Source organism: Osmerus eperlanus, chromosome 28 (genome assembly GCF_963692335.1).
Source record: "Osmerus eperlanus chromosome 28, fOsmEpe2.1, whole genome shotgun sequence".
Taxonomy (NCBI): Eukaryota; Metazoa; Chordata; class Actinopteri; order Osmeriformes; family Osmeridae; genus Osmerus; species Osmerus eperlanus.
The window spans coordinates 7,730,976-7,757,266 of NC_085045.1; the positions used below are offsets into that span (position 1 = coordinate 7,730,976).

Here is a 26,291-nt window from a genome sequence, read left to right on the forward strand (position 1 = left end):
AATCGATGGAAGCTATTAGCTACTGAACGGTCTCATCCAAGTAAACAACCCTTAAATGTGACGTCTGGGTCATACGCCAATGAATAGGAATGGATTGTCAATATTCTCTACAAATCTATTATGCGAGAGATCGCCGGAGGTTTTACCAGTAGCTTCCACAAGTTAGGTTCGCTGTCCAACTTTGACCCTGACCCATGGTGCTGAACAAACTGTCAATGTGTGGGTGGGAGCTTCTGTGGGTCTTAAATTGCTGCGGTAGAGGTGTTATTGGGAGCATTGCAGTCCGATAAAGATTGATGTGCAAATGTCCATGGCGAGACTAATTTACGATGTTTGGGTGGAAATAAAAGCACAATGACTATTCCATTTGAAAAACATTTAGCTGTTCAAGCTATATTGACCTGTGGACCGTGCTTTAAACTAACCCACACCTGCCCTGCAGAATTATATGTTAAGAAGGTAGTCCTTTTATGGTTGTAGGTTCCTTCCTGTCCCCTCGTCGCCACATGAGTCAACGAAGAGTGGAGAGGAGAGCGAGAGGAGCGGGCAGATGCTGCCAGTGAAGCACGTTTTTCTGCTCTACCACTGCGCGAACAGCCAAACACTGGTCTACAATCTAGATCTACGATCTGAATAATTAGTGAAATAATTCCTATAAATACGACTCAGGGAAAAAGTTTTTTTTAAATTTATGTTGTAGGCGTACGTGTCTTTCTTCTTTTTTATTCCCTGCCAACCCGTGGATGGAATGATCTGCTTTTTCTCTTGTGTTGTTTCCACTTCAGCATGGGAACTGCAGTGTCCAAAAGGAAGAATTTAAGGAACGATGCGATATCTTCTGTGGCCGCAAAAGTTAGGTGAGTACGTGTATAGCAGAATATGACAGTGTTGATAGGATGCTGAAGCGGCAGGTGCGGCGGCGTATTCAAGTGTCCAACGGAGCCGCAGGCTATAGATGCGGAAAGTATTTTATACATTCCTCCACTTTATTCTGAAAATGTATATCCAGATTATTCAGAAGTTTAATGAATTGTATGGTTTTATTATTGCGGGTCAGTGTGGACATTTTGTTAATCAATGTGGCTATTTGATAATGTGGTAGCCTAATAATATATTAGAAATGTTGTATTTTCAATATGCCTCACCTAGACCATAAATACAATCATAAGCCCTCAAAGTAGTGTAGCCTACTGTATAAATCCTATACGAAAATCCTTCATCTCCAGTCTGATCAGATCCAACAATTCTTCCCTTATTTTTGTTTTTTTACTATCAATACTGCAGTCTATCTTTGATTTACTTTACTACACAGCTGCTTTATGCAGGGGGGTGATTGAGCAGACTCTATGGAACAGTAATAAGTAGGATTTATAATGCTTGTGTGTCAGTCATGTACATGACACAAAAAAAGATTGACATCCATAAACAAATAAACAAAAAATACATGACCCTGACGGCATCATTTACTAGTAACTGCAATGAGTACATGGTGTGTAGAGTATGATATGTGATGTTACTTGACCAGTGTTCTTTAAACCTGTAGTAATGACTACAATCCCCTTGATCGTGTTGATGGCCTGTGAGTCATGACCTGACACCTCTGACTAGTGTGTCAAACCACACAGAATGGTTTCTAAGACCTACACTGACTCATGGAACATGGCAGTGGAATGCAGAGTACTTTGTCCCCTACTCGATGACCTCACCGGACACATGTCAATGAAAAATACGGTGACCTTTTCATCCGTTTGGACTGGTATGCTTGCTGTCCTTCCCTTTATTTTGTCCACTCACTCACAAGAAGACTCTCTCTCTTTCGCTCTCTCAGTTTTAAGATTTGATTTGATTATCCTGAAGGAATTTAACAGTTTCTGCTGTTGAAATACAAATCACATAGTAGTGCATGCATTTGTTTTTACTTGTGTTTTACTCTCCCTCCCTCCCTCTCTCTCTCTCTCTCTCTCTCTCTCTCTCTCTCTCTCTCTCTCTCTCTCTCTCTCTCTCTCTCTCTCTCTCTCTCTCTCTCTCTCTCTCTCCTCTCTCTGTCTCTCTTTTTCTAATACTTGCTCTCTTTATCTCCCTCTCTCTCTCTTACTCTCTCACTCCCTCACACTCACACCCTCACACCAACGTGCCATAAATCGAAGGAATCACAGTATTAAGGAGACACATACTGGACTGCAGCCCAAGAACACTGTTTATTCCTCTTCCTCTGAAAGCTTGCATGGTAGCTTCACAGACAGCTATGTCTCAGTATTCTATAATCGCTCACAATTTACTCATTTTAAACAATAAAACTCCCCATGTTGTACACCCCCTACTCACCGATCTATAACTTGATATAGCATTTCGGACACACATCACTTCAGCCCTCTCTCTGACTATGGTCTGTTGATTGGAGATGTCATATTATCTGGACTTGTGTACCTAATGGGGTGTAAGGCGGTTTCAGCCTTGCGTCTGTTCAAATTATTTATCCTCTTTTTTATCTTTGCGGTGGTTGAATGGAATCAACATTGAGATCCTCTTCTGTTTCAGAAGCAGGCCAGAGAACGCAATCACTGGGCTCTAAATGGTTCAAAACCATTCAGATGGCTTTACAGGGCAAATCATTTTGGTAACGCAATGCTTATTGTGACGAGTTTGTGCCACTGCCGTCGGGCAAGACAGTGGTGAGTCACATTCATTGTCAAACTCTTGAGTTTTCTAGGTGGAGCAGTGAGCCTGAGATGCCTGGTCTGGAAAGTCACTTCTGCTTAAATAGGCACACAGAACAACTTGTTCTGAGCATGACCCTGTGTTTGCAGACTGTACATCTCCTAGCCAGGCACCGCACAGGTACAAAACATCCTGGTGGAAACAGACAAGTTCATTAATGTATTCTGGAGCATTCTACACTATATTGCCAAAAGTATTCACTCAGCTATCCAAATCATTGAATTCAGGTGCACAAAGCAAGGGCCATAAAGACATGGATGAGCGGGTTTGGTGTGGAAGAACTTGACTGGCCTCAACCCGATAGAACACCTTTGGGATGAATTCGAGCGGAGACTGCGAGCCAGGCCTTCTCGTCCAACATCTGTCTGACCTCACAAATGCACTTCTGGAAGAATGGTCAGAAATTCCCATAAACACACTCGTAAACTTTGTGGAAAACCTTCCTAGAAGAGTTGAAGCTGTTATAGCTGCAAAGGGTGGGCCGACATCATATGAAATCCTATGGTTTAAAAATGGGATGTCACTCACGTTCATATGCGTGTGAAGGCATACGAGCGAATACTTTTGGCAATATAGTGTATTATTTACTGTATTAATTTTTTCAGCTGGGTTGAGATTATTTGGAGTATGAGTTGAGCCAAGATGAAGTTGATTGTCTTTTCAAATGGAGAACTGGAGATGCATGTGAATGGGGATATCAGTGAGAGGCACTGGAAGTACATTCTCAGCAACACTCACAAACTGTCAAACTGCACAATCTTCGTCATGTGTATTGCCGGTCTAATACAGAGCTGAGTGAGCAAAGGAGAGACCGATTTCAGTTAAGGGCCGTCTCAAAGTTTTCCGTGAAAGGCTACTGCCTCCTCATAACCTTTTTCCAGGTCCTTGTTGAGAAAGAGAGCTATTATAGTAGGTCGTTATAAAATGGTGTCACTGGATATTTTCAAATTTAGATGTGGGGAGGCCAAAAGAACAAGGTGAGGCAATTGTGTTTCATTTTTAAACCCAAAATGCCTTTCAGAATACTGCCTCCACATGACTGGTTTGACCCAAAAAATTGAAGCTAGTTTTAGTCTCTTCATCAAATTACTTGTTTGAATCTTTTCCAGGGGTTGTTTTGGCACAGAACAATTTTGCCATAATTGTTATATCGGTGGTGAAAGGGGGATTTCATGGCATTCTCGCACACACACTCACATGCACATTCACTCCAGCCTGTGTGACCACTATCAGTGCTGGCCTCACGGAGCAGATTAACTCCAGTTATGGTCTTGGGTGAGCAATACTGAAAAGCTGGCCTCTTCTCTAAATTATTAGACATCCTAACACCATGCTGGATCTGGATACACAGCTGCTGTTGTATACATCAACATACAAGAAAATGCCAGCCACTTGTGGGTTGGGATCAAATCCTCACATACCGTACATTTCATCAGACCTTTCCACAACCATGCCAGCACACAAGAGGAGGCTAATTGCATAGTCTTTGTTGGCAGCAAGCACCGCAAAATGAAGTTGTCCCCCTTTCCACCCAACCTTACCTCTGTATGTGTGTATATGCTAAAAGTGTGTGTATGTTTGTGCATCTACACTGTGTGTTTGCGCGTGCATGTGTGTATGTGTTCAGGCATGCTCTCACTCCTTGCAGACCCACTGAAACAAGAAGATATCCCAGAACAAAGCTTGTATGTGTGTGTTTCCTTGCAGTCGAACGGACTGTAGAAATTAGCAGGGCAAAAAAAGCTTTAAAGATTGCAGCAATAGAGGAGAGAGAGTAGAGTGGGGGCTGTTTTCCATGGCTGGGGATTGCAGAGCAGGGCCGTGGGGAGTGTCGACCTGCTGTAATTGCCCTGATTACTGCCTGGCCTGGACTGTAATGACACTGTACAGGGAGAGATAGTGGGGCGCCTGGGTCTCATTGATCTGTGTAATTACAGTATGCCCGTCAATGTCACTGTGGATCAGCAGATGCTGGATGGAGAGAAGGATACAGCAGGTCAACAAGTAACAATACATACTCATCAGCCGGCTAGCGTGCGTGCCAACGCTGATGAGCACAGACGGTCGAAGGCTAAGTGGAAATTGACTTGAGATGTCTGGCCTCATTCGTTTGTCCAGGCAAAATGCGTTGTGCTTTTGTGTTTTTTTTTCTTATAAGTTTGAATCTTTTTTTTTTTTTACTAATCTAATATCAGTTTTTGTGATCATTGTTGAGTATGGAGGTCTATTGTCTGCCTGCCAAATCAGCCATCTTCCATCCGACTTCCCCGGTAGAGAGACTAAGTGACACTAAATGACCAGCTCAATGTTGACACTAAATGACCAGCTCAATGTTTGCTGTAAGCTTTTTGAGGGAGAGGGGAAGGGGGCTATGAAATGAAAATCATGTTAAAAAGCACAACGGCACACAACCACAGCAGTACAACATACAGAAAAAAAAGCTACAAAAACAAGAAGGTTAAACAAAGCAGGACATAGGGAATCATAGGGGATAAAAATGTTAAAAGTGCAAAGAACACAAAGTAAGACACAGAGACTATTTGCACAAAACATTAACCACAATCAAGACATAGACTAAATGGGAAATGGAAGGCACGGTGGCGATCTGTGGATGTGGCACAACAGAGAGGAGCACCCAAACCACACACACACGCACACACACACTCCCGGCCCAACCCCCACACCCCCATCCCAGCCCAAATGACTGCAGCCCAGAGAAGAGCACAGTGTCGCTGAGGCACTCAGAACACCGGTGGAGAAGACACATTCACACTTGAATTGACAGTAGAGGCCCCTATAGAGCTTGTCTAATAGACCTGAATGTATTAGACCACACAGACCTTCGTACTCCCTGTACCTCCATGTCTTTGAAGCTCAGTTTTATTTGTCCTCCGAGCACAATATACTGGTCTACAGGCCACACTATTAATGTCATTCTACTGTATACATTAGTGTGCATACTCTCTTGGAAAGAACTATTGAAAAATAAACTGCATGTGGTCAGCTGATACAGAACATCCAGCTATAGGCATCTCCTTTCTTCTAGAATCCCTCTTTTCAGTTATTCTTTTATGTGAAGTGCCTCCTCTCCTCTCATTACTTTCTATTTCGGTCTTTAAAACACATCTCCCCTTGTCACCATCATCATGATTCTTCTTCTGCCCACTCCTCCACTTGCTCCAATATCCCACTCCTCTTGTTTTCAACTCGTCACATGGTGGCAAACATGCAGAAGAGCACAATACAGACCTGCCAAAAAACTGCCAGCACCAGGTCATGGCAGGCAGGCAGGCAGGCAGGAGCATAGAACAAAACACATCAAAAAGAGAGAGGTGGAAAGAAAGATGATGAATTCATTTAGCAGACAATTTTAGCCAAAGCAACTTACACATAGGGGATTTGAACACACAACCTCTTGATCTGTGGTCGAATGCTTTACCACTGAGCTATGTCAGAGAGAGAGACAGAGAGAGAGAGGGATAGAGAGAGAGACAGAGACAGAGAAGGAGAGGTGAAAGACTGCAAGATGAGATGAAATGATGAGATGAGAGAAAGAGGCAGTGGCATGCCGACTTACTCTATTATGCTACTTCCCTTAATGTATAATTCATGTTTGAATAGCCAGCGAAAAAGCAACGTTTTGAGTTGTTCTTTAATCAGCAGTCGGAGTGATGAGAATAGGGACAGATTCATTCCCTTGCTGGTCAATTGTTTTCACTTCAATGAATAGACCCTTTCTTGTAACTGTTTGGATTTCTAACCCTAACCCTTTAGAGAAAGGGAGGAGAGAGAAAAATAGAAGGGTCAGCAAAAGGAAAAGGCTCACAGGTGTACCTTTTAGGGAAAGTAATATCAGAGTAGTGCTGAGTAGAGTGATCTCGGCTGAGGTGTGGAACAGTCTGCAGAAGCAGTAACAGAGACATCAGTGGTTGTTTTTCAATACAGGCATTGCATTCTTCTATCCTCCCCTCTCCTCATTCCTCTCCTCAGTGTTTGCTGGAGTTTCTGTCAAGTGGTAAAGTGCCTCATATTTAATTACTCAAAATATCGTAGCAGGGAGGCATTGCTACCCCATCAACACAGCAATCCTTATTCCCAACATCCCCCCGAGATATGGGCATGGGGAGCGTGCACAATCTAAGGAGGGTACAGGAATGATTATCTGCATGGGTATCTTTCACAGTGTGTGTGTATGAGTGTGTGTGTACAGTATAACTGTACGTTTTTGCAGCCAATCTCTATGGGAGTGCTAGAACAGTAGGAGGATTGCTTGATTGGGAGTGTTTACCGGTAATCTGTTTTTAATCAAACAACATGCATATTTTTGTTTGTTTTTTTGTTTCTCTTGACAATTAGCAAAACTTAACTATACAGGTGGTCCGGGTGTTGGGTCACAAACCACTACCGGTAGTATTTGATTTTGATTATGAATGTTTCTCAATTGGAAACCAGTTTCGATCAACTGTAGGAATCCTCTGTCCAAAGAACAACAATATGTGTTTTTTTGTCAAGCCCAGCATTTGAACACAACGTTGTTGATTGTAACTGGGAGAAGTCAGTTGTTTCAATCAGGGGGCAAGCCTGCAGCCTCTGGTAGCAGTTTCTGGTCAGTCTGTAAAGCCAACCAAAAGGAATGTGATGTTTCTGTGTAAACCACACATTCTGTAAATGTACATTGCATAGCAGCGTACATGGACCAGAAGTCGACCGTTGTATGATGAAATGAGAACCATTTATAGTAACACAGTTCTGTTTATTCAGCCATAAAAATCCCATGAATGTCACCACAGGGGAGAATTGTGGAATATGAAACCATTGTGTTATTATGTGTTTAAATGCTGATGTTGAGCATTTGTGTGTGTTTCCACACTGTACTGGTGGTATGAGCACAGGTGGGAGTGGATAATTCCATACCTCTACTCCCCTGTGTGGCCTACTGGCAGCCGCAGAGAGTAGCAACCAATCAAAACTGCAATAACCGCATATGGCCCCACTTCATGTAGGAGTTGTCAACATAACTGCCAATTGTAGGCAGTTTATTTTTGGTTGTAATAGCCTAATCTGTTCGAGTGTGTGGTGACGTATAGCACAGTTGCATAGGGCAGTGTTTTGTTTGCCAAATGAACCGATTTTCAGGTGAACACTCAGAGAATGGGTGAAGATAAGTCACTTGACAGTTGACACAATTCTGCTTTTAACAGTGACCCTGTTTATAATCAGTGCACTGTGTGCTTGTCGTTGCAGAGCAGCCAGAGCTTTCGGAGAGTACCTGTCTCACACACATCCAGAGAACCGCAACGGGTCAGGTAGGTAACGTTCTGTACTGTACAAACAGTCCTGGAAGTACTTTAACACCGCAGTTTACTACAATGTGTTCACTTTATTCTGAAGTTGTTTCTTGTAGCTTCTTGGCGACGTGCATGCTCAACTGAGACTCTGAGACTGTTTATCCAGTCTGCCCACCAGCTCATCCTTCCTAAATCCCTTTTTATTCTTTTTGTCTCCCCTGTGTTCCTCCTCCGTCATCTATCTCTTCCCATTTTATCTGCAGTCTCATCCCCCTAAAGCTTTATTGGCTTGCTAGTGTTTACTCACATGTTGCCAAGGCCATGAGTGCACAAGATAAACAGCCTTCTCCTGTTCTCAATTGCTCTCTCTCTGTCACTCTCTCGTTCTCTCTGTCTCTCTCTCTCTGTCTCTCTCTCTCCTCCCCTCACACCATCTCTGTCTATTTCCAGATCATCTGTTGTCCGACACTTTCATCGCCCAGGACACAGAGTCCCCTGACATCAGCCGCCTCCACGACAATAGCCTGTCTCCCCAGAGTCGCTTTGTGACAGTAGCCAAGACCATCCAGCCCCAGGCACAAGTCCAACCACAGACTCAGCCCCAGTCCCAGCTCCAGTCCCAGCTCCAGTCCCAGGCCCAGGCCCAAGCCCAGGCCCAGGCCCAGACCCAGACCCAGACCCAGGCTCGGCTCCATCCCCAGCCCCAACTCCCTCCACTGTCCAGCGGTCTCCAGGCTTCTGCCCCCTCCAAGCGCCGGCTCTCCGTGGAGCGTAGCTTCTCCTCTGAGGAGCAGCCTGTTCCCAGGTGCCCAGAGGTCAGCGTGAAGCCAGCGCGAGTCTACACCATCACCAGGGAAGGAGGCATGCTGGGGGGCCAGGGCAGCGCCGACAGCCTGGAGCTGGAGGTGCTGAAGGGCTCCAGGGAGGGGCCTTTATCTCAAACCACGGCCAATCAACAGCCCCGCAACCACCATCGGGGAACCAACTCCCGCGGTAACCATCACCACGGAGCCCACTACGGGTCGTCCCAGTCTCAGCCACTCCAGAGCTCAGGCAGCGCACACAACATCCGGGACTGGGGGGTAAGGAGAGGAGGTTCCCGGGAGGACTGCAGCCCGGATTGTGTGACATGCATCCGGGCTCCGTGTCAGAGCCAGCGGTCCCTGGACCTGGACACCTCTCCTCGGGATGGAGGGAAGCAACGCAAGAAGCTGGAGAGGATGTACAGCGAGGACCGGTGCTCCACCGACGACAGGGGTGAGGGAGGGAGCGAGGGATGGAGGGAGGGAGAGAGGGAGGGAGGGGTAGAGAGAGAGAGAGAGAGAGAGAGAGAGAGAGAGAGAGAGAGAGAGAGAGAGAGAGAGAGAGAGAGAGAGGGGGGGGGGGGGGGGCTTTACATAACTTGTTCTACCCCAAGTGCCTCTAGTCCTCAGTTAATCCCTTGGTGTCCAAAGATGTGAAGGGTTGCCACCCACGAGGGGAAACACTTTGTGTTTGCTGATCCCCTCCTTTCTTTTCTACTTTGTGCAGAAGACAATCCTAATAGCTGGTTTCCGAAAGAGAACATGTTCAGCTTCCAGACAGCAACCACCACCATGCAGGCGTGAGTATGGGATATAACACACACAAACACACACACACAGATGCACACACAATCAAAGGCACACACACTCCAGTTGAATATGGGGACATGGGCCACAGCTGATGTCTACTATATGGCTTAGTCTTGGACACAGAAGGTTGGTGAAGACAGAAGTTTTTTATTATGCATACAGTCTTGAAAGGTCCCAGAGTGCGTGAGGCGCCCCAGTGGGTTAATTATTTTACACACACACACTCTCCCCAGTTTCAACTCCACTGACTGCTTAATTATCACCTGTCTTGAGAGCTAATAATTATGACCCACAAACGCACAAGGCCCTCCCAGTGCAATTGTCTTCTCTCTCCTCTCCTCTTCTTCCCTGTCTTCTTGGATCCCAAACTCCATATCTCCACTGCATCTCTCCAACGTCTTTGTTACCCTTTCTGTCCATCTTTCTCTGTCTCTCAATCTTTTGGCCTTCTTTTTCACTTAATAACTTGCTGACCTGCTGGCTGGCTGTCTGGCTGGTGGCTGGCTGGCAGGCTCATTCACTCACTTACTTGCCCACCCACACTCTCTCTCTGTAGAAGAATGTATTTGAGTTGTTTTTGTTTTAGTTATTTGCTTGCGTTTAATGGACATCCATGGCGTTTGAAGTCTTTAACCTTTTAATGCATAATGCCAACAAACACTTAATTGCTGGCAGAACTGTTCACAGAGTAAGGAGTTACACCCACTGCAGTTTATCTTCATAGTGTTCTTATCTGGCTTTACTGAAATATCTCTCCATGGATGGACAGCTTGGTTGTACCCCGCTGTTTATATTGAACACATTTTTCTATCTATCTGCTCTTTTTACTGAAGCATCTAACTTTTATTTCTTCTTTCTTTCTTTACTTTCCACATGGACAACTCCTGCTCCTGTAGAATATCGTGAGTAGCTCTGCATCTCCCTCCCTCCCTCCCTCCCTCCCTCTCTCTCTCTCTCTCTCTCTCTCTCTCTCTCTCTCTCTCTCTCTCTCTCTCTCTCTCTCTCTCTCTCTCTCTCTCTCTCTCTCTCTCTCTCTCTCTCTTTCTCTCTTCTTCTTCCCTTACTACCCTCAGATGGTTACAGTAACCTATGTTTAACCCTTGTCTCTCCCCCTGTGTGCTGCTCGTCTCGTTGTGGTCCTCACCCTAACCTCCCTCTCTGTCGGGCTGAGTGGGCTGAGTGTTTGAAGTTATGGAGGAACAGATAGAATTGCTCAATGTCCAAAAAATACCACTGAAGCAACAAACACTGAGGACGTGAACAACAGAACCATGCACCGTGTGATTAACAGGTTGAATTGTATTCATTGAAAGACGTTTACCAGGTATCAGTCTACTTCTACTTGATCAGACAAGGTAGGGCATGGCAGGCCATAGGTCAGGACATGGTGTACTGTTTCTTTACTGTAACAGACTCAAGGTCAGACCGTAACGCCATCCTGAACCCAGACACTAATGAATGTTTGCATTGCAATACAAAAATGACTGTCAGGATTCTCAAGGAAAAAGAGAACTGCTCATGGCGACACAGTTACACAATGGTGTAGAGTACAGAAGGACAGGGAGAAGATATGTTGTAGGATTGGAGGGGGGTTCTGGAAATGCAGTTATGTCACGGGTGTTCACCCAGAAGTAAACAGTAACGTGAATAGTAATGATTGGTACAGTGCCTTGAATGGGTTATTGGTAGTCTGCATCATTCAGTATACTGAAGACCATGCATAACATGGGAACCTTTAGAAAGTATTTCCTGTCTTGCTCTTCTCTCTCTCTCTCTCTCTTTCTTTTCGCCCACTCTTTTATTCTTGTTGGGTGTGCTTGCCTTCGGCGAGCACAACCTTTCTTCTCTCTCAAATATATTTATTATTATTATTTATTATTTGTTTTCCCACCCCTAAGGATCCCTCAATATTTGGACTACATAGACATTGTCGGTGTCAAAAGGTTCGTCTTGGTAGCGATTGCGTTGCTTGTATTCGATTTTACGTTCCGTTGCACGGTTTAGGAGCTTAAACGTTTTTGTGGAAAAAAGTGCCTTGTGTACACCAAGGGACCTCAGTGCTAGCCTAACATCACAACATCAACACACGTTAGCAACGACGCATAGATACAACGTTCTAGTAAGACAGACAGCAATATCAGCGAGCCCTCAGCATTAGTAGCATAGCTAAAAGTCTAGGAAAGTTTAGGATACTTTTCGCTAGGTACCTACGAACATGTCTTAATCTGCTAGACAAGTGGGTTTCCCTTCGTTCTTTTGGTGAGCAGTCTCACAAGCCCTACTTACCTGGCATCATGGAGCCGACCAGCTCCATGCTGGTCGGCAACACCGTATTTCTTCGAAAAAACGCTGCAGTGTTTATTAAATAACGTTCATTTTTGTATTTTTGTATTTCCCCAGAAATTGTACCCTCTCTAGTTTCTCTTGCTGTCTTTCTCTCTTTTTCTTTTTTTCTTACACACACAGACACACATACTGTACACACATACACACAGGTACGCAGAGCTCTCATCAACTGTCTCTCTGTCAGCCATTAACCCAAGCTCGTAGGACATGGATTGTACCCTGACATGTGCTGTCACAGATGACGGCTACTTCTCTTGGCATCTTGTCAAAGCCTATCTCCTTCTGAGATTGACGTGTCCTCACACACACCCTCTCAAACATAACAAACACACATGTGATCAATGACATGGGCAGTTTCATGTCTTATCCACCCTTGTGGCTCCTTGTCTGTCTGGAATGTACCCCTTGGTCTCTAGTCAATGGTGTGGTCATGGTGCCTGTTTTTTTTTACTTGTGTGTGTGTACCATCTTTGTCTGGTCGGATAACACGCACCTGTGCCGTTGACTCTAACCCACTAGTCTTGTTGTGCTATTCCGGGCTCACCCCCCACCCCGCTCCCCTTTGGTGAATTCCCCTTCTACTAACCCCTTCGCTCGAACCCCCCCCAACCTGACACCCTCAGATTCCCCACCCCCAAATTCCCCACCCCCCAGTCCTCCAATGCCGTTAACACTATGACACGTCCCACCAGGGCTTTCCGGGGCATTGCCGAGAAAAAGAGGAGGAAAAGGGAACAGGAGGCAACTGCCACCATGGAGAGGTATCGTGACCCTGGCTGTCCTGTCCTGTGTGTCCCCACCTTGACCCTCCCCCTAATGACAACCTCTCTCACCCCCACACACATAAACAATCCCCACATACACACTTGCTCCATCCAAGGACCATGCCAAAGTGACCAGTCGATCTTGATCTTCATGGATCTTTCTTTTATTTTGTTGGTTGTTGATTGTTTAGTCTTTTTATAAATGGTTTATGGGTTATCTTAGCATAACTGTTACTTTTGTCAATTGTGATTCTGTGTGCATGTGTGTGTGTGTGTTTGTGTGTATGTATGTGTGTGTGTGTGTTTTGACATCGATTTGATGTGTGTATGGAGGCATGGAAGTATCTAATGATTGCACCCAATCATTGGTGGGGTATGAGGGGTATTGGTGGGGTATGAGGTATGAGGGCACAGCAATATAGCCAGCGGTGTGTCTTTATGAATCAGCTTGTGACAATTTACTGCTGGCTGTGACAGTTTTAATCAGTTTTAAACATTGGAGTGCAGTGATGTGTAACCATGTACAGTGCATCAATACCACAAGTTAGCTCAATGCTCTCCAATGTGGGCAAGGAGTGTGTCAATCAATATTTGGCCGTGCAGCACAGTTCTTCCAAGGTTGATGTACTCCATACACAATGTCACGTCAGAGTACCAGCGATGTCTGAGACATTTGGTTTGTGTGTTGTATATGTTGTACATGGTTTGAATATAAAACACCATTTGTAAAGTCTACAGTGTCCTACACTGTACGTCGACATGAGGTTTTGTTACAAGGACCAGTTTCACATAAGGATATATACAGTTTAGACCATCAAACAGATAGGTCTATGTGGATGAATCTTTGACTGCACAACGTCTTATACTGGCGATTCAACTGAGAGAGGTATATCTTAACCTATACTCAAGAAAAATAAATTATTTTGATAGTCATGATTGAAGAGAGGGGGTTATTTTAAATACTTCAAGTCCGCCTTTAGCAACACACCCTGAACATGTCAGAACTCAGTGAGTCATGACTCTATTTCCGGCACTGCATCGTGTCCTCTCATACAGCCAGTCTAATCAGCGCTCCATGTCTTTGATGCCCTGTGACACGATAATATCTCATTTGGAAACCAGCTGTTTCTGTAACCCATAAAAAATATAAATATAATTTTCTGAATGTTTATATGAAAGACAAATAGAAAAACACAGGCATATCACATAACGCATATTGAGAAAATAAACTATGAAACTGTAAAATTGTAGGCTGGTTGTGGGCTGAGTGTTTGAAGTTATGGAAGAACAGATAGAATTGCTCAATGTCCAAAAAATACCACTGAAGCAACAAACACTGAGGACGTGAACAACAGAACCATGCACCGTGTGATTAACAGGTTGAATTGTATTCATTGAAAGACGTTTACCAGGTATCAGTCTACTTCTACTTGATCAGACAAGGTAGGGCATGGCAGGCCATAGGTCAGGACATGGTGTACTGTTTCTTTACTGTAACAGACTCAAGGTCAGACCGTAACGCCATCCTGAACCCAGACACTAATGAATGTTTGCATTGCAATACAAAAATGACTGTCAGGATTCTCAAGGAAAAAGAGAACTGCTCATGGCGACACAGTTACACAATGGTGTAGAGTACAGAAGGACAGGGAGAAGATATGTTGTAGGATTGGAGGGGGGTTCTGGAAATGCAGTTATGTCACAGGTGTTCACCCAGAAGTAAACAGTAACGTGAATAGTAATGATTGGTACAGTGCCTTGAATGGGTTATTGGTAGTCTGCATCATTCAGTATACTGAAGACCATGCATAACATGGGAACCTTTAGAAAGTATTTCCTGTCTTGCTCTTCTCTCTCTCTCTCTCTCATTCTTTTCGCCCACTCTTTTATTCTTGTTGGGTGTGCTTGCCTTCGGCGAGCGAAGAAGAGAGGGGCTTATTTTAAATACTTCAAGTCCGCCTTTAGCAACACACCCTGAACATGTCAGAACTCAGTGAGTCATGACTCTATTTCCGGCACTGCATCGTGTCCTCTCGTACAGCCAGTCTAATCAGCGCTCCATGTCTTTGATGCCCTGTGACACGATAATATCTCATTTGGAAACCAGCTGTTTCTGTAACCCATAAAAAATATAAATATAATTTTCTGAATGTTTATATGAAAGACAAATAGAAAAACACAGGCATATCACATAACGCATATTGAGAAAATAAACTATGAAACTGTAAAATTGTAATGAGATTATTGAAGCAACACTTTCCACTAAGTAGAATGTTGAGACAGATATTCAATGCTGCACTTTGTGTATTAGGAACACCCAGTGCTAGGTCCATAATTCTGATACCAGTCAAACAAGCAGGTATTGATAATGGCAAAAAACACCTTTCAGAGTGGATCACTTCTCCCAGTTGTTTTCAGTTAGGGCTGTTTCAATCCTTTATGTCCTCTGTCTTTCTTTCTTTCCTTCCCGTCTTTCCCTCTCTTCTTATCCCTTCTCCTCCTCTCCCTATCCTACCCTCTATGCTCTCCCCTCTCTCCTTCTCTCCTCCCCTCCTCTCCTTTTGTCTTCCCTTTAAGGCAGGCAGTGTTGATGGTGACCCAATGACAGTTATATATAGCTGCCAGTACGCACACACACACACAAATACTGAAATTATATTTTTGATCCTGGACATGAATCGTAACTCCAGCTGTGATGAGAGTCAAAGTGGGAGAGGAGGAGAGAGGGAGGAGGAGGGTGGAGGGAGAGAGAGAAGAACAGGGAAGAAGAGAGAGGAAGGAAGATGGTGGAGGGAGAGAGAGGAAGAGAGAGGAGGATTTGTAAGGGAGGAACAGAGCGGGAGAAAAAAAGAGGGAGTAAGAGAATGAGCAGAGGATAGTGGGAGGTGGAGAATGAGCAGAGGAGAAAGAGGTGTAAGAAGGGCTAAGAGTGTGGGTTGGAACTTGATTTTTTAACTTCTTTTTTTTTTCATTTATTGCCCTGGATTAATACAGGTCATCTCTGAAAAAGGAGAAATATCATGATTTGATGTTCAAGTGATTGAATTGGATGACGGGTACAATTTGAATAACTTCCAACACTCATCCCTTTTAAGGCCCGTAAACAGCAATAAAGCTGTTTAAAACACTTGAATTACTTTATGTGAATTTGTATGTCTTACAGTATTACAGAATTACAGTATGTGAAAATACTAACCGGTGATTATTTTTCTCCCTTCCTCACTCTATCTCCGTGTCTTAACCCGGCCTGACCCTCGTATTCCGTTCCTGTCCCTCTCTTCCTGCTTTCTCTACTTCCTAATGACAGAAACTTCCGGAAGCACCTCAGAATGGTGGGCAGTCGCAGGATCAAGGTTCAGAGTAAGTCTGCTTGAGTGTGTGCGTCGTCACCTGCACCATCATAGCATGTGTGATCGACTTCATTAGTGCGTAACTGCTACAGTGTGAGCACCTGACATCTGTTACAGAACATTGGTGTGTGTGTCGTCCTCTGGTCCCATGAGTGTGGCATGGCTTATGGTGTTGTGGTTCTGGGTTTTCATTCAACTCAAAAAGATCATAATGTCAATGATCTCCTTGTCTAAGCAAAGGCTCCCAGATAAGGGTTGTGGGATAAGATTTTCTTGATCAATGATGGTGTATGGGCTTGTGTGGGATGGTGATTGGTGTGGATTGTGTATGCATGTATAAATGGGGTCCCTGCCGTGTGGTGTGTGTGACTCTCTCTCCCCCTCGCTCGCTCGTCAGCATTCGCCGAACGCCGTGCCAAGAGTTTCAGCCGTTCCTGGAGTGACCCCACCCCCATCAAGCCTGACTCTCTCCATGACTCCAGAGACAGTGAGTCCATACACAAGCACACACACAAGCACACACCCATGCACACACAGACACACAAAAACCTCAGGCACTCACACAAGCCAGTCAAATGCATACACACACAATACACACACACACACACACATCATCCCATGTCTCTTGGCCAGTCGTTGTGACCCTCTGTCCCTTTTGTACAACCTCTCCACCATCCGTCTCCTCTTCCTGTGTCCTTGATCTGTCTCGGTCTGCCTGTGCCTGTCTGGTCTCATCTACATTCTCATCATCATCTCTGTCTCCATCCTGTTTTTGTGCCAGTAGTGTTTTCAGGGAGAGCTGTGTATTTTGTTTGTTGTCGTCGTCTTTTGTACTTGATGTTTCTCTCTGAGGAGCAGGTGCACAATGCTTTTGATCCGGCTTGCTCCACTAATCTTGTTGGTGTACTCTCCTTTCATCATGTCCGTGTGTGTGTTGTATATTTGAATGCGCGCGTGTTTGTGCATGGGGGTGTTCTTGTGTACGTGTGTGCTTGTGCATGTGTCCCATGTATGGGTGAGTTCTTCCATGCGTGTGTGTGTGTGTGTTATGTCTTTGTGTGTGGGGTGTGTTCTTCTATGTGTGTGTGTGTATGTGTGTGTGTGAGCCAGGTGGGGACCTGCAGGCCTCCTCGGGGGCGTTAGATGAAGAGCTGTGCGAGGACGCCGACTGGGAAGAGGAGAGAGAGGCGGAGCAAGCAGCGTGCCAAGGAGACGACTTCATCCCTCCCAAAGTCATGGTGAGACAGTTCTACTCAAAACCCACAAATCAAAGAATCAGTGGGCTGGCTGAGTATGAATATTTCATACACCTGTAACTCCATGCTATTGTAGAGCCACTTAGCAAGTTAGCTGACGTGTCCATGCCTTGTCTGTCACAGCTGATATCTTCCAAAGTGCCCAAGGCAGAGTACGTTCCCAATATAATCCGAAGGGATGACCCCTCCATCATCCCAATCCTCTATGTGAGTAGCTCTCATCCTCATTTACTGTAATCAGCGATATACCCTTGATACAAGTGTCTGTATATCACATTATCAGCAAATCACATTTATCCAGAATGTAATTTTATTTCTCAAAGAATTCTACATGAAATCTGAATGTATATTATGCAGTGAGATGCTGAGTGATGTTTCAGAGTGTGATTTCTTGGTTCTATTCCTGTCTCTAGGATCACGAACATGCTACATTTGATGATATTATTGGTGAGTAACAAACTGTGAAACTGCCTCTGAATCAACTAGTTCTAACATTGTATTATGAGTCATTGTTTTCCTCTGTATGTGTGACCTCTACTCCTGGGACACTTACACAAAAGCATAATGTCTGCAGAATAAATTGCATCTCTCTCTCTCTCTACCTTCCTCCCCCCCCCCTCTCTCTCTCTCTCTCACTCACTCTTTCTGTTTCTCTTATCTCACTCCCATCTCCCACCCTCTCTGTTTTTCACTCTTTTACTCTCTCTCCCTTTCCCCTTTCTATCCAATTACAGAAGAGATAGAGAAGAAGCTGGCTGCCTATAGGAAAGGCTGTAAAATATGGAACATGCTCATCTTCTGTCAGGTGAGATGGAGGACTGCTTGATGAGTTTACACAGTGCCACAGATCTGAGTGAGTCACCTAAATAAAAGAAGCACTGTTTCAGGGCGGGCCTGGACACTTATACCTGCTCAAGAACAAAGTTGCCACCTTCGCCAAGGTGGAAAAGGAGGAAGACATGACTCAGTAAGAGCTCTTACCTCTCATGCCCATTGTTGTCATTGTTTGTGTAAGATGTACAGGAAGTGAAGTGTTGACCTTGGCTCCTGTGGGCAGGTTTTGGAAGAGACTCAGCAGGCTGATGAGCAAGCTGAACCCTGAACCCAACCTCATCCACATCATGGGCTGCTATGTCCTTGGGAGCGCCAATGGAGAAAAGGTGCAGTTTATGGTTTGTGTGTCTGTGTGTGTGTGTGTGTAATTGTGTGTGGGTGTTTGTGTGTATGTCTGTGTATGTGTGCATGTGTATGTACATATGTGTGTGTGCGTGTGCGTAATTGTGTATATCTGTGTGTCTGTAGTGCCGACCACTATAATTGACACCCTACAGCATGCATTAGGATGCATAAGGGACTCCTGTGTCACCCTGTCTCCTGCTTCTCTACTGAGCCTGCTGTCAGCCTGTCACATGTGATAGGCAGCCTGAGTTCTGGAGCCAGCTCGAGGGCCGTGAGGATCAGGAAGAGCAGCAGGACAGAGCCATCACACACTGTCATATACCATATACACACACACAAAATCACATTCACACACTGAGGGAGTGGCGAAACATAGACTGACAGCATAACAGCCGGTAGCGCTGTCAGAGTGACAGACAGCAGTCTCTTTCACCTCTTGCTGACATTTGACACACTCACACACATACGCACACATACGTGAGCATTTTACACACATACACAAGCACGCATGTACTTTGTGACCCTTGCCTCTCATCTGGTCAAAGACTGAGTCAAAATAACACAACATAGGGCACACAAATACATGATGTGGACCCAAACACACACATCCAATTTCTTTCTCCATCCCTTCATCACAAACACAGTCATACAAGCCCCACATGCTAAAATATTAATAAAGTCACAGCCGTGAATGCAAGTGTATGCACGTGTTCCAGTCGGCGTTGTTATAGTCTACCTCCCGTAAGAGGGGGACCCGACACCCCACAGCCCAAGGACCCCCAGATGTGTGTGAGCAAAACACCAATAACAATGCCAAACAGCAACCACGGTCAAGCAGGGCTTTATTCACCTCGGTAAGCAAACATTATAACGCGGTGGTATGTTTGGGGAAAGGGGCTGGACGGTACCAAAGCAAAGAAACAAACATAAAGTACCCACCCCTAACCTGTCCTAATCTACCACACACAAAACTTAACTAACCTGGCACACTAATCAGGTGCCCTAACCAAAGTACAAGGGGGGGTCCGCCCAGAACTAGCCTAATGTGTATAGACACAGACCTTTTCCCTACGGGTGATGTATGCCCGCGGGCGGCTCTAGCCTACACACTCCCCAAGTGCGTCCCCTTCCCCCAGGGAAAACAAACCTGGCGAAACACAGAAACAGTAATGCTCACCAAAACACAAACACACGGACCACAACGCAGAGTGGATGCCTACTCTGTACCAAGAGAGCCCCCAAAACACAGAACAAACACAATTTATACAGGAGGGCATGATGGGATGATTGCTGATTGGACCCAGGTGAACGGCATCACGGAAGGGAGGGAGGCATGGATGAGCGGAAAACCAGGGGCGAACCAGCACCACCTGCGGAACACACAGAACAGAACACACACAGGAACACAACACAGAGAACACCAACACGCTCAAGGCACACTGAAACAGACAGATAGGGGGGGACGTAACAGGCGTGTTTACTCAAGCAAACACAGCCACACGTGCACACACTCTCCGCTACATGCACAAAAACGCATCCCTGCCGGCAGAAACTGTCGTCCCTCCCTCTGACATTCCAAGGTGCTCGGTAGTCTTTGGGCTGTACGAGTTGCAGGAGGAGAGAGACACAGTGGGCTTCTCTTTGCTGCATTTAACAATTCTTCTCCTCGGCTACCTGCGCGCCTCTGGGGAGCCTGCCAGCTTTAGTCATCGCTCTATTAATAGACCCGTTGCTTCAGAGGAGGCCCACCCAACCTATCTGAGCCCCTCTCCTAGATCCTACCTTGTCTGTTGTCATGGCTCTTGTCTCGGCTGTTTTTTGTCTTCTTATATTTTTTGTCCCTCAAACTCTTCCTGAGAGGAACCTGTTTCTCAGGGTATTCTCAGGGTGTCAAAAGAATCCCAGGATTTCCTGCTGCTGTATAGTGGCCTTAGTCCTGAGGACAGTGACCTAGCTTGTAGAGGTCATGTTATAATTTTGAGCCTGCTTGTTGTTGACACAGTCATGGTGGATTGGGATGAGATTTACGCCACATCCCTTTGGGGCCTTTCACCTTTGACCTCTCATATATATCTAGATTTCCCATCTTACCACTTCTCCAGAAGTCCAAGGCATTGATCTAGTCCCTGTTCACATCACTGCCTCAGTGACGTTAGCTGAGAGGAAACGCTTCCAAGATAGGCATGCTGGTTGGCTGTGAAGTGCCCCATGGGGCGGTGGCTGGTGTGGACCACAGGGAGCAAGTGGAGGAGAGGGCAGGGGATAAAAGAGGAGAATCATACAGAAACCTACAGAATCCTACTGATTAATACAAAACATGTACACATACTGTACTGTACACACATGCATGCACACACACACAAGAAATGTACTTGCTTGCATGCACAAAAATAAACCGCCATTCTTCGTGGTCATAGAATTCAGTCAATAAAACACACATACATTTTAGTGTCCTCTCATCTGGCCCCTAGACTTACCGGTACTCTGCCTTGAGAATTCTAGAATGTTTGCAGTGGTTTAATGGTCTGTTGACCTTTATCTTTATCTCTGTCAAGTTGTATTGGGAGTTATAAATTATCGAATTTCCCTCAAGATTCTTCTTATTCAATGCAGACAACACCCCATGGATTAATTGCTAGCAATTTGTGTGCTTTGTGTGAAGGCATTTTTACATGAAAAATCCTGAAAACCTCTTTCTCTCCCTCCAGCTTATTCAAAATCTGAAGAAGATGATGAGGCCGTACTCCATTGAGTTCAAGTCCCCACTGGAACTGTCTGCACAGGGTGAGGGTTTAGTCCTAGTCACTCACACACATACACATACAGGGCATGGAGAAAAACGCACGCACGCATGCACACACACACACACAGGCACACGTACTGCACGCACATTTTGTCTGTCTGTGTTGAGTACATATTGGTTTTCCCACATGCTATCTGCTGTGCAGCATGCATCCGGAATGGTAATAGTCAGCATTAATCATGCCTGTCTAGCTGTCCTGACAATGGTAAAAAGACAGTAGGGAGTAGACAAATATAATGTTTATGTGCAAATCCACTACAGCTCTGGACACAGCCTTCATCATTTATCTCCTTGACAGTTATTGATGTCATGCAAATTATTTGCCAATTAAATTCTAATTATTTACACAGTTTTTCCCCACTCCCATTGGCCTTTTCCACCCCTCTCTCTCTCTCTCTCTCTCTCTCTCTCTCTCTCTCTCTTGATTTAGCACTCCTCCTCACCTTGTCCGTCTCCTCTCCCTCTCTTTGTCCCTCTCTCCCCAGGTAAGGAGATGATCGAGATGTACTTTGACTTCCGTCTCTTCCGCCTGTGGAAAACTCGCCAACACTCCAAGCTCCTCGACTACGACGACCTTCTGTGACACGTCTGACCCTATTTGAGCCAATCGGCGGTTAGCTTCTATCTCATCCTTTAAAAGCCTATGTTTGGGGCGTTGCTTGAGATGGCCTGAGCAGAGGTGTTTTGTACTCTGCTCAACCTTCCAGACAGGGTTCAGCCACTGTAGCTTTGTTCAGGTTATTTGGGGCACTCGACTTTTCGGGTGTGAAGCCAAGTGGGTGATTGTGTTTGCGACTGTGGCAAGGTGTACATTTCCCCATTATTTTTCAACCTTCACTGATCTCCTCGGCAGATAGCGGAGACGGAGGGAGGGAAGGGAGAGAGACGTGGAGAGACTCGTCATTTAGCCTACATGTGTCAGGAGACGCTAAATAGAGTTAGGTTTTGCATTTGCTTTGAGGTGAGGCGGAAGAGAGGGAGGCGAGAGCTTCCTGTACAAAGATGGAAGAGATTTTTCTGAGGAAAAAAAGATGGGGGTGATTCCCCATAGCTTACCTGTCTACAGTTTGAGGAAGGAAGCAATTGAATGAAGAGTGATTTCCAAGGTCTAGAACTAGGTCACTCCTAGAAACTAGATATGTATTTAACATGCTTGACAGAGCATTAGGAAATAGATTTTCAACATTTCACATGAAAGGTTGGTATTTAATATTCAAATAATTTACAGAATATCTATTATAGAAACACTTTTATTTTTCACTAACTGTATATGTTTTGTATTTGGACTGTTGGAATAACTCAGGTTAACGTTATCCCATATTTATTACTGAGCCTTCCACCACACCATTGTAATGGAACACAAGATAATTTGTTTCTGGGTGTCTCCATCTCATTGGGGATCTCAGGATGGGGGTCGGGGAAATCAAACATGTGTATCAATACATACAGTACATCTGTGTGAGTTTCTTAGATTTTCCATAGACTAGGTCAACTGTAGCCTTTTTTCTCATTAGCAATTTTAATCTTATGTCCTTTGCAAGGAGATACAGATATTTAATAGATATCTTGAGCTCTGAGGGATTGGTTGTAATCCCTTTCAGAATTTTGTACTATACTAATAAATAGTAAGACTTAATATATATGACAGTGCAACCCTTTATACTATAACCAGGCTAGAACAAGGAGACAGCAGCTGTAATAGGCGACTAATATAGTCTCTCACTGCGTCGGTACTGTAATTATAGCTATTCTTCTATACGTTGTTCATAATCCTAAATTATTCCTATTACTACTTCATACTTCAGTCTAGCCTGATGTCTTTGCTTCCTTTTTGGAATACCATATGCACAGTGTCTGACAGACTTAACATCAAACTCAAAGATAACAGATATAAAACAATATTAATGTACCCCTTTGAAACAACAACAAACTGTAGAGAGAGAAGAGAGTTTTCTTTTCTTCTGTTCTATACCTACTGTCCTACTTTGCCTAAACACATCCTCATGAAACCCACACCCCAGATCTCTTATCTCCTGATACTGTAATTGCGTTGTTTATATGTAACTGTTGAGTCCCAACGGATGCTAGTGTTTCAGTTGGGGATGGAGTGGGTGTGATGCACTTATATGTACCATGGATAGGAGGGGCTCTCATGGAAGCTTGATTGCTGTGAGAGTTTGCTTAAGGGTTAGACTAACACAATTGAGAGTGCTATTTTTCATTTCCCCTCTAAAGTGTTCCACTAAAACAAATAAGAGTACAACAATTCTTCATTTGCTTGTGCCTGCCTGTGCTTGTGTGTGCCAGTGTGTATGTGTGTGCCAGTGTGTGTGTGTGTGTGGTCCAGTGTGTGTGCTGTGAGTGTGTGTGGTCCAGTGTGTGTGCTGTGAGTGTATCAGTCAGTGTAATGTAGCTGTTGCAAGGGCACTGAACTATGAGGGTTGTGTGTCTGTGTTTATTCTCATCTGAGGGGATCAGAGAAAGACATCTTGTGTTGAGCTTGTCTTCATGCACCAATGTTGCTATGGAAAATGATAGAGAAGCAGAGAACAGAGGGAACATAAACTCTCTCTATTTTTTTTTCCACCAATTAAATTTAAATTTAATAACATTTTTTTATTATTAAGAAGCAGTTATCGCATACGATTTCACACAACTGATCTAAAAAATATCTACTTTCTCCCAGTCTTTACCGAGGTGTCCATTTGAGATTTGAAGTTTGTGTTTCTTTCCTACTCTGTATTGTCAAACAAGCTTTCTTTAATAATTGTTCAATTATAAGTGTTTTCAGTAAGCCAGTAATGTAGCACTTTTTTAATTGACATTTTCAACACGTTGACAATATTTGTGTGATAGGGTCAGAAGACCACCTGCACAGTCCACACAGCACTGTTCAAATGTTTGCAGGCTAGCTACATTAACTATGTACTTGTTTTAGACAAGGCTGTGGTTCTTTATGCTACTATATATATATGTGTGTGTGTCTGTTATCTCCCAATTTATACCCTGTAGCAATATACAGTGTAATGTTTCTTGTACAGTTTTAGAAACCCTCTTTTACTTTGCCTTGTTTTGATCCTAACAAGACAGTTCTTGTGTCCTCCATACTTGGGAATGGAACATTTGAGGTGAAGTACTGAAGATGGGAGTGCATCTTCGCAACTCTCACAACAAAGAACACAATCTCTGTGTAGTCTAAATGTAATTCCTGCTTCCTCTTCTGCACACAGCTGTCTTTTAGTCATCTCTGTCTGAAGGAAAAACCCAGACTAATTAACAGTTAACGTGTCAAGTCATTAATACAGTAGCTAGCAAATAAACAACATACATTATTTTATATATAGTAAATTATGTGCTTATTTTGTTTTATTATAGAATTAGATAGTAACTGAAAAGCTTTTCACTTCATCATAGATTAATGGTGTTTGGCTACAGAGGGTTAATACTGTATATGTACAGTGAATTCACCAGATGTCATTAACCTCTCCCTCACTCCTTGGCATTATGTTGATGTATTTAAAAAATGTATTTGAAAATCCACTTACTGTGGTGTTAGCGGAGGAAGAAGCAGAGGACAGAAAATGTATAATTTGAGGACACCAGGGAAGATAGCCAACACATTAACAACATCTTCAGCTGTCTAAGGCATCTCTGCTGATAGAGCTGATAGAGTCTGTGGAGGATGACATTCGGCTAATAAATAGCCTGTCCTCGCCATACACACAGATAAGATTGAATCCTTAGAATCCTTAGAATTGAATTACACTAGACCTGGCCAAACAAGCCAAGCACTCTGCTCTGAGTTTGACTTATAATCCTAGGCCAGTGAAGCGGATATTTCCAATTTCTATAATTACACAAATCAAAAATTCACATCCTGATTTCGATCAATACGAAATGTTTTAGTCAGCAATGAGCAAATAAGACATTTACATCCACTTCCTGTGAGTGAAAAAAATGTGTCTGTCCCCTGTGGCTCCATCAGTGTATCTAAAGAGATTGCCTTGTGCTCTCTGGTGAGGATGATTGAGTTTGATGATGATTGATTGACGCTGCTTTGATTGCACTGACGCCTTGTCGGGTGATGATTGTATTTTTGGAAGAAGGGAGACTTATATTGTGTAGCCATGATCTTACTTTTACTGCAAAGTTATTTACAGAGAATTCGATTTTCCATTGCATACTACAAATGAAAACAAATGAAAATGGTGTTATTATAAACCTTTAGTGAGGTTACTGTAAATCTCCAAATGTCTTAATCAAAGTATTATTTTAATATTATAATTATGCTAGAGATGATTATAATGTCCTTCCTGCGATTTTGATACAGGACATGAAAACAGGTGATGTTCCTTTACTTAGAATAGCAATGTACTATGTATGAGACTTTGAATTCCAGGTGGAAACTTTATGTTCATTCTTATACCAACAGTGCAGGATGTTTTCCACTGTCCAATAATGGTGGTAGTCGGTAAAAATGTTTTTAAAGCGTTTTTTCAGTAAAAATGTATCCATCGGTGACTGTGTCTCTTTATTGTCCAATTCCCAGAGTTGGAATGATAGTTTACAATGAGAACAGGATACTGGTGAGTTATAAAGGTAGTGGTTTTGTCTGTTAAGTCGGAGCATAGTGGCTCCATAAATAAATGCACCCATCATTTACTCTGCTACAGTATAGTGTCCCAGTCTGTTTCTCTCTGCTTTCTGCTTCCATGCGCAATGGTTGTAACCTCCTTGCCACACACCTACGCAAACACAGACAACACACATTTTCTCACAGGCACAAATACAAGTTATTTAGGCAGTGCTCACAATATAGGTCGTCAGCTCAGGGCATGTTCTCACTGGTTGCTATCGGTAGCGTGACAGTTAACATCATGCTGAGAGTAATTGAAGGGATATGGAAGTGCTGAGACCTCACTTGAAAAACAAGAACAAAGTGGTGCTTAGCCCTGTAGGACTGGTTGCTGAATG

General features: G+C 44.0%; 1 protein-coding gene across 1 annotated transcript; it reads left to right on the forward strand.

Annotated features, from left to right (window-relative positions):
• Positions 1–517: 517 nt before the first annotated feature.
• nsmfb (NMDA receptor synaptonuclear signaling and neuronal migration factor b) lies at positions 518–25,838 on the forward strand. Its single transcript, XM_062454700.1, has 16 exons — positions 518–857; positions 7,963–8,024; positions 8,457–9,263; positions 9,537–9,609; positions 10,516–10,521; positions 12,658–12,726; positions 16,037–16,089; positions 16,477–16,566; positions 17,190–17,317; positions 17,459–17,542; positions 17,749–17,782; positions 18,070–18,140; positions 18,223–18,302; positions 18,393–18,495; positions 21,223–21,298; positions 21,803–25,838. Exons 1-16 carry the CDS (start codon positions 787–789, stop codon positions 21,898–21,900), a joined length of 1,905 nt encoding a protein of 634 aa, XP_062310684.1. The 5' UTR covers positions 518–786; the 3' UTR covers positions 21,901–25,838.
• Positions 25,839–26,291: the final 453 nt, after the last annotated feature.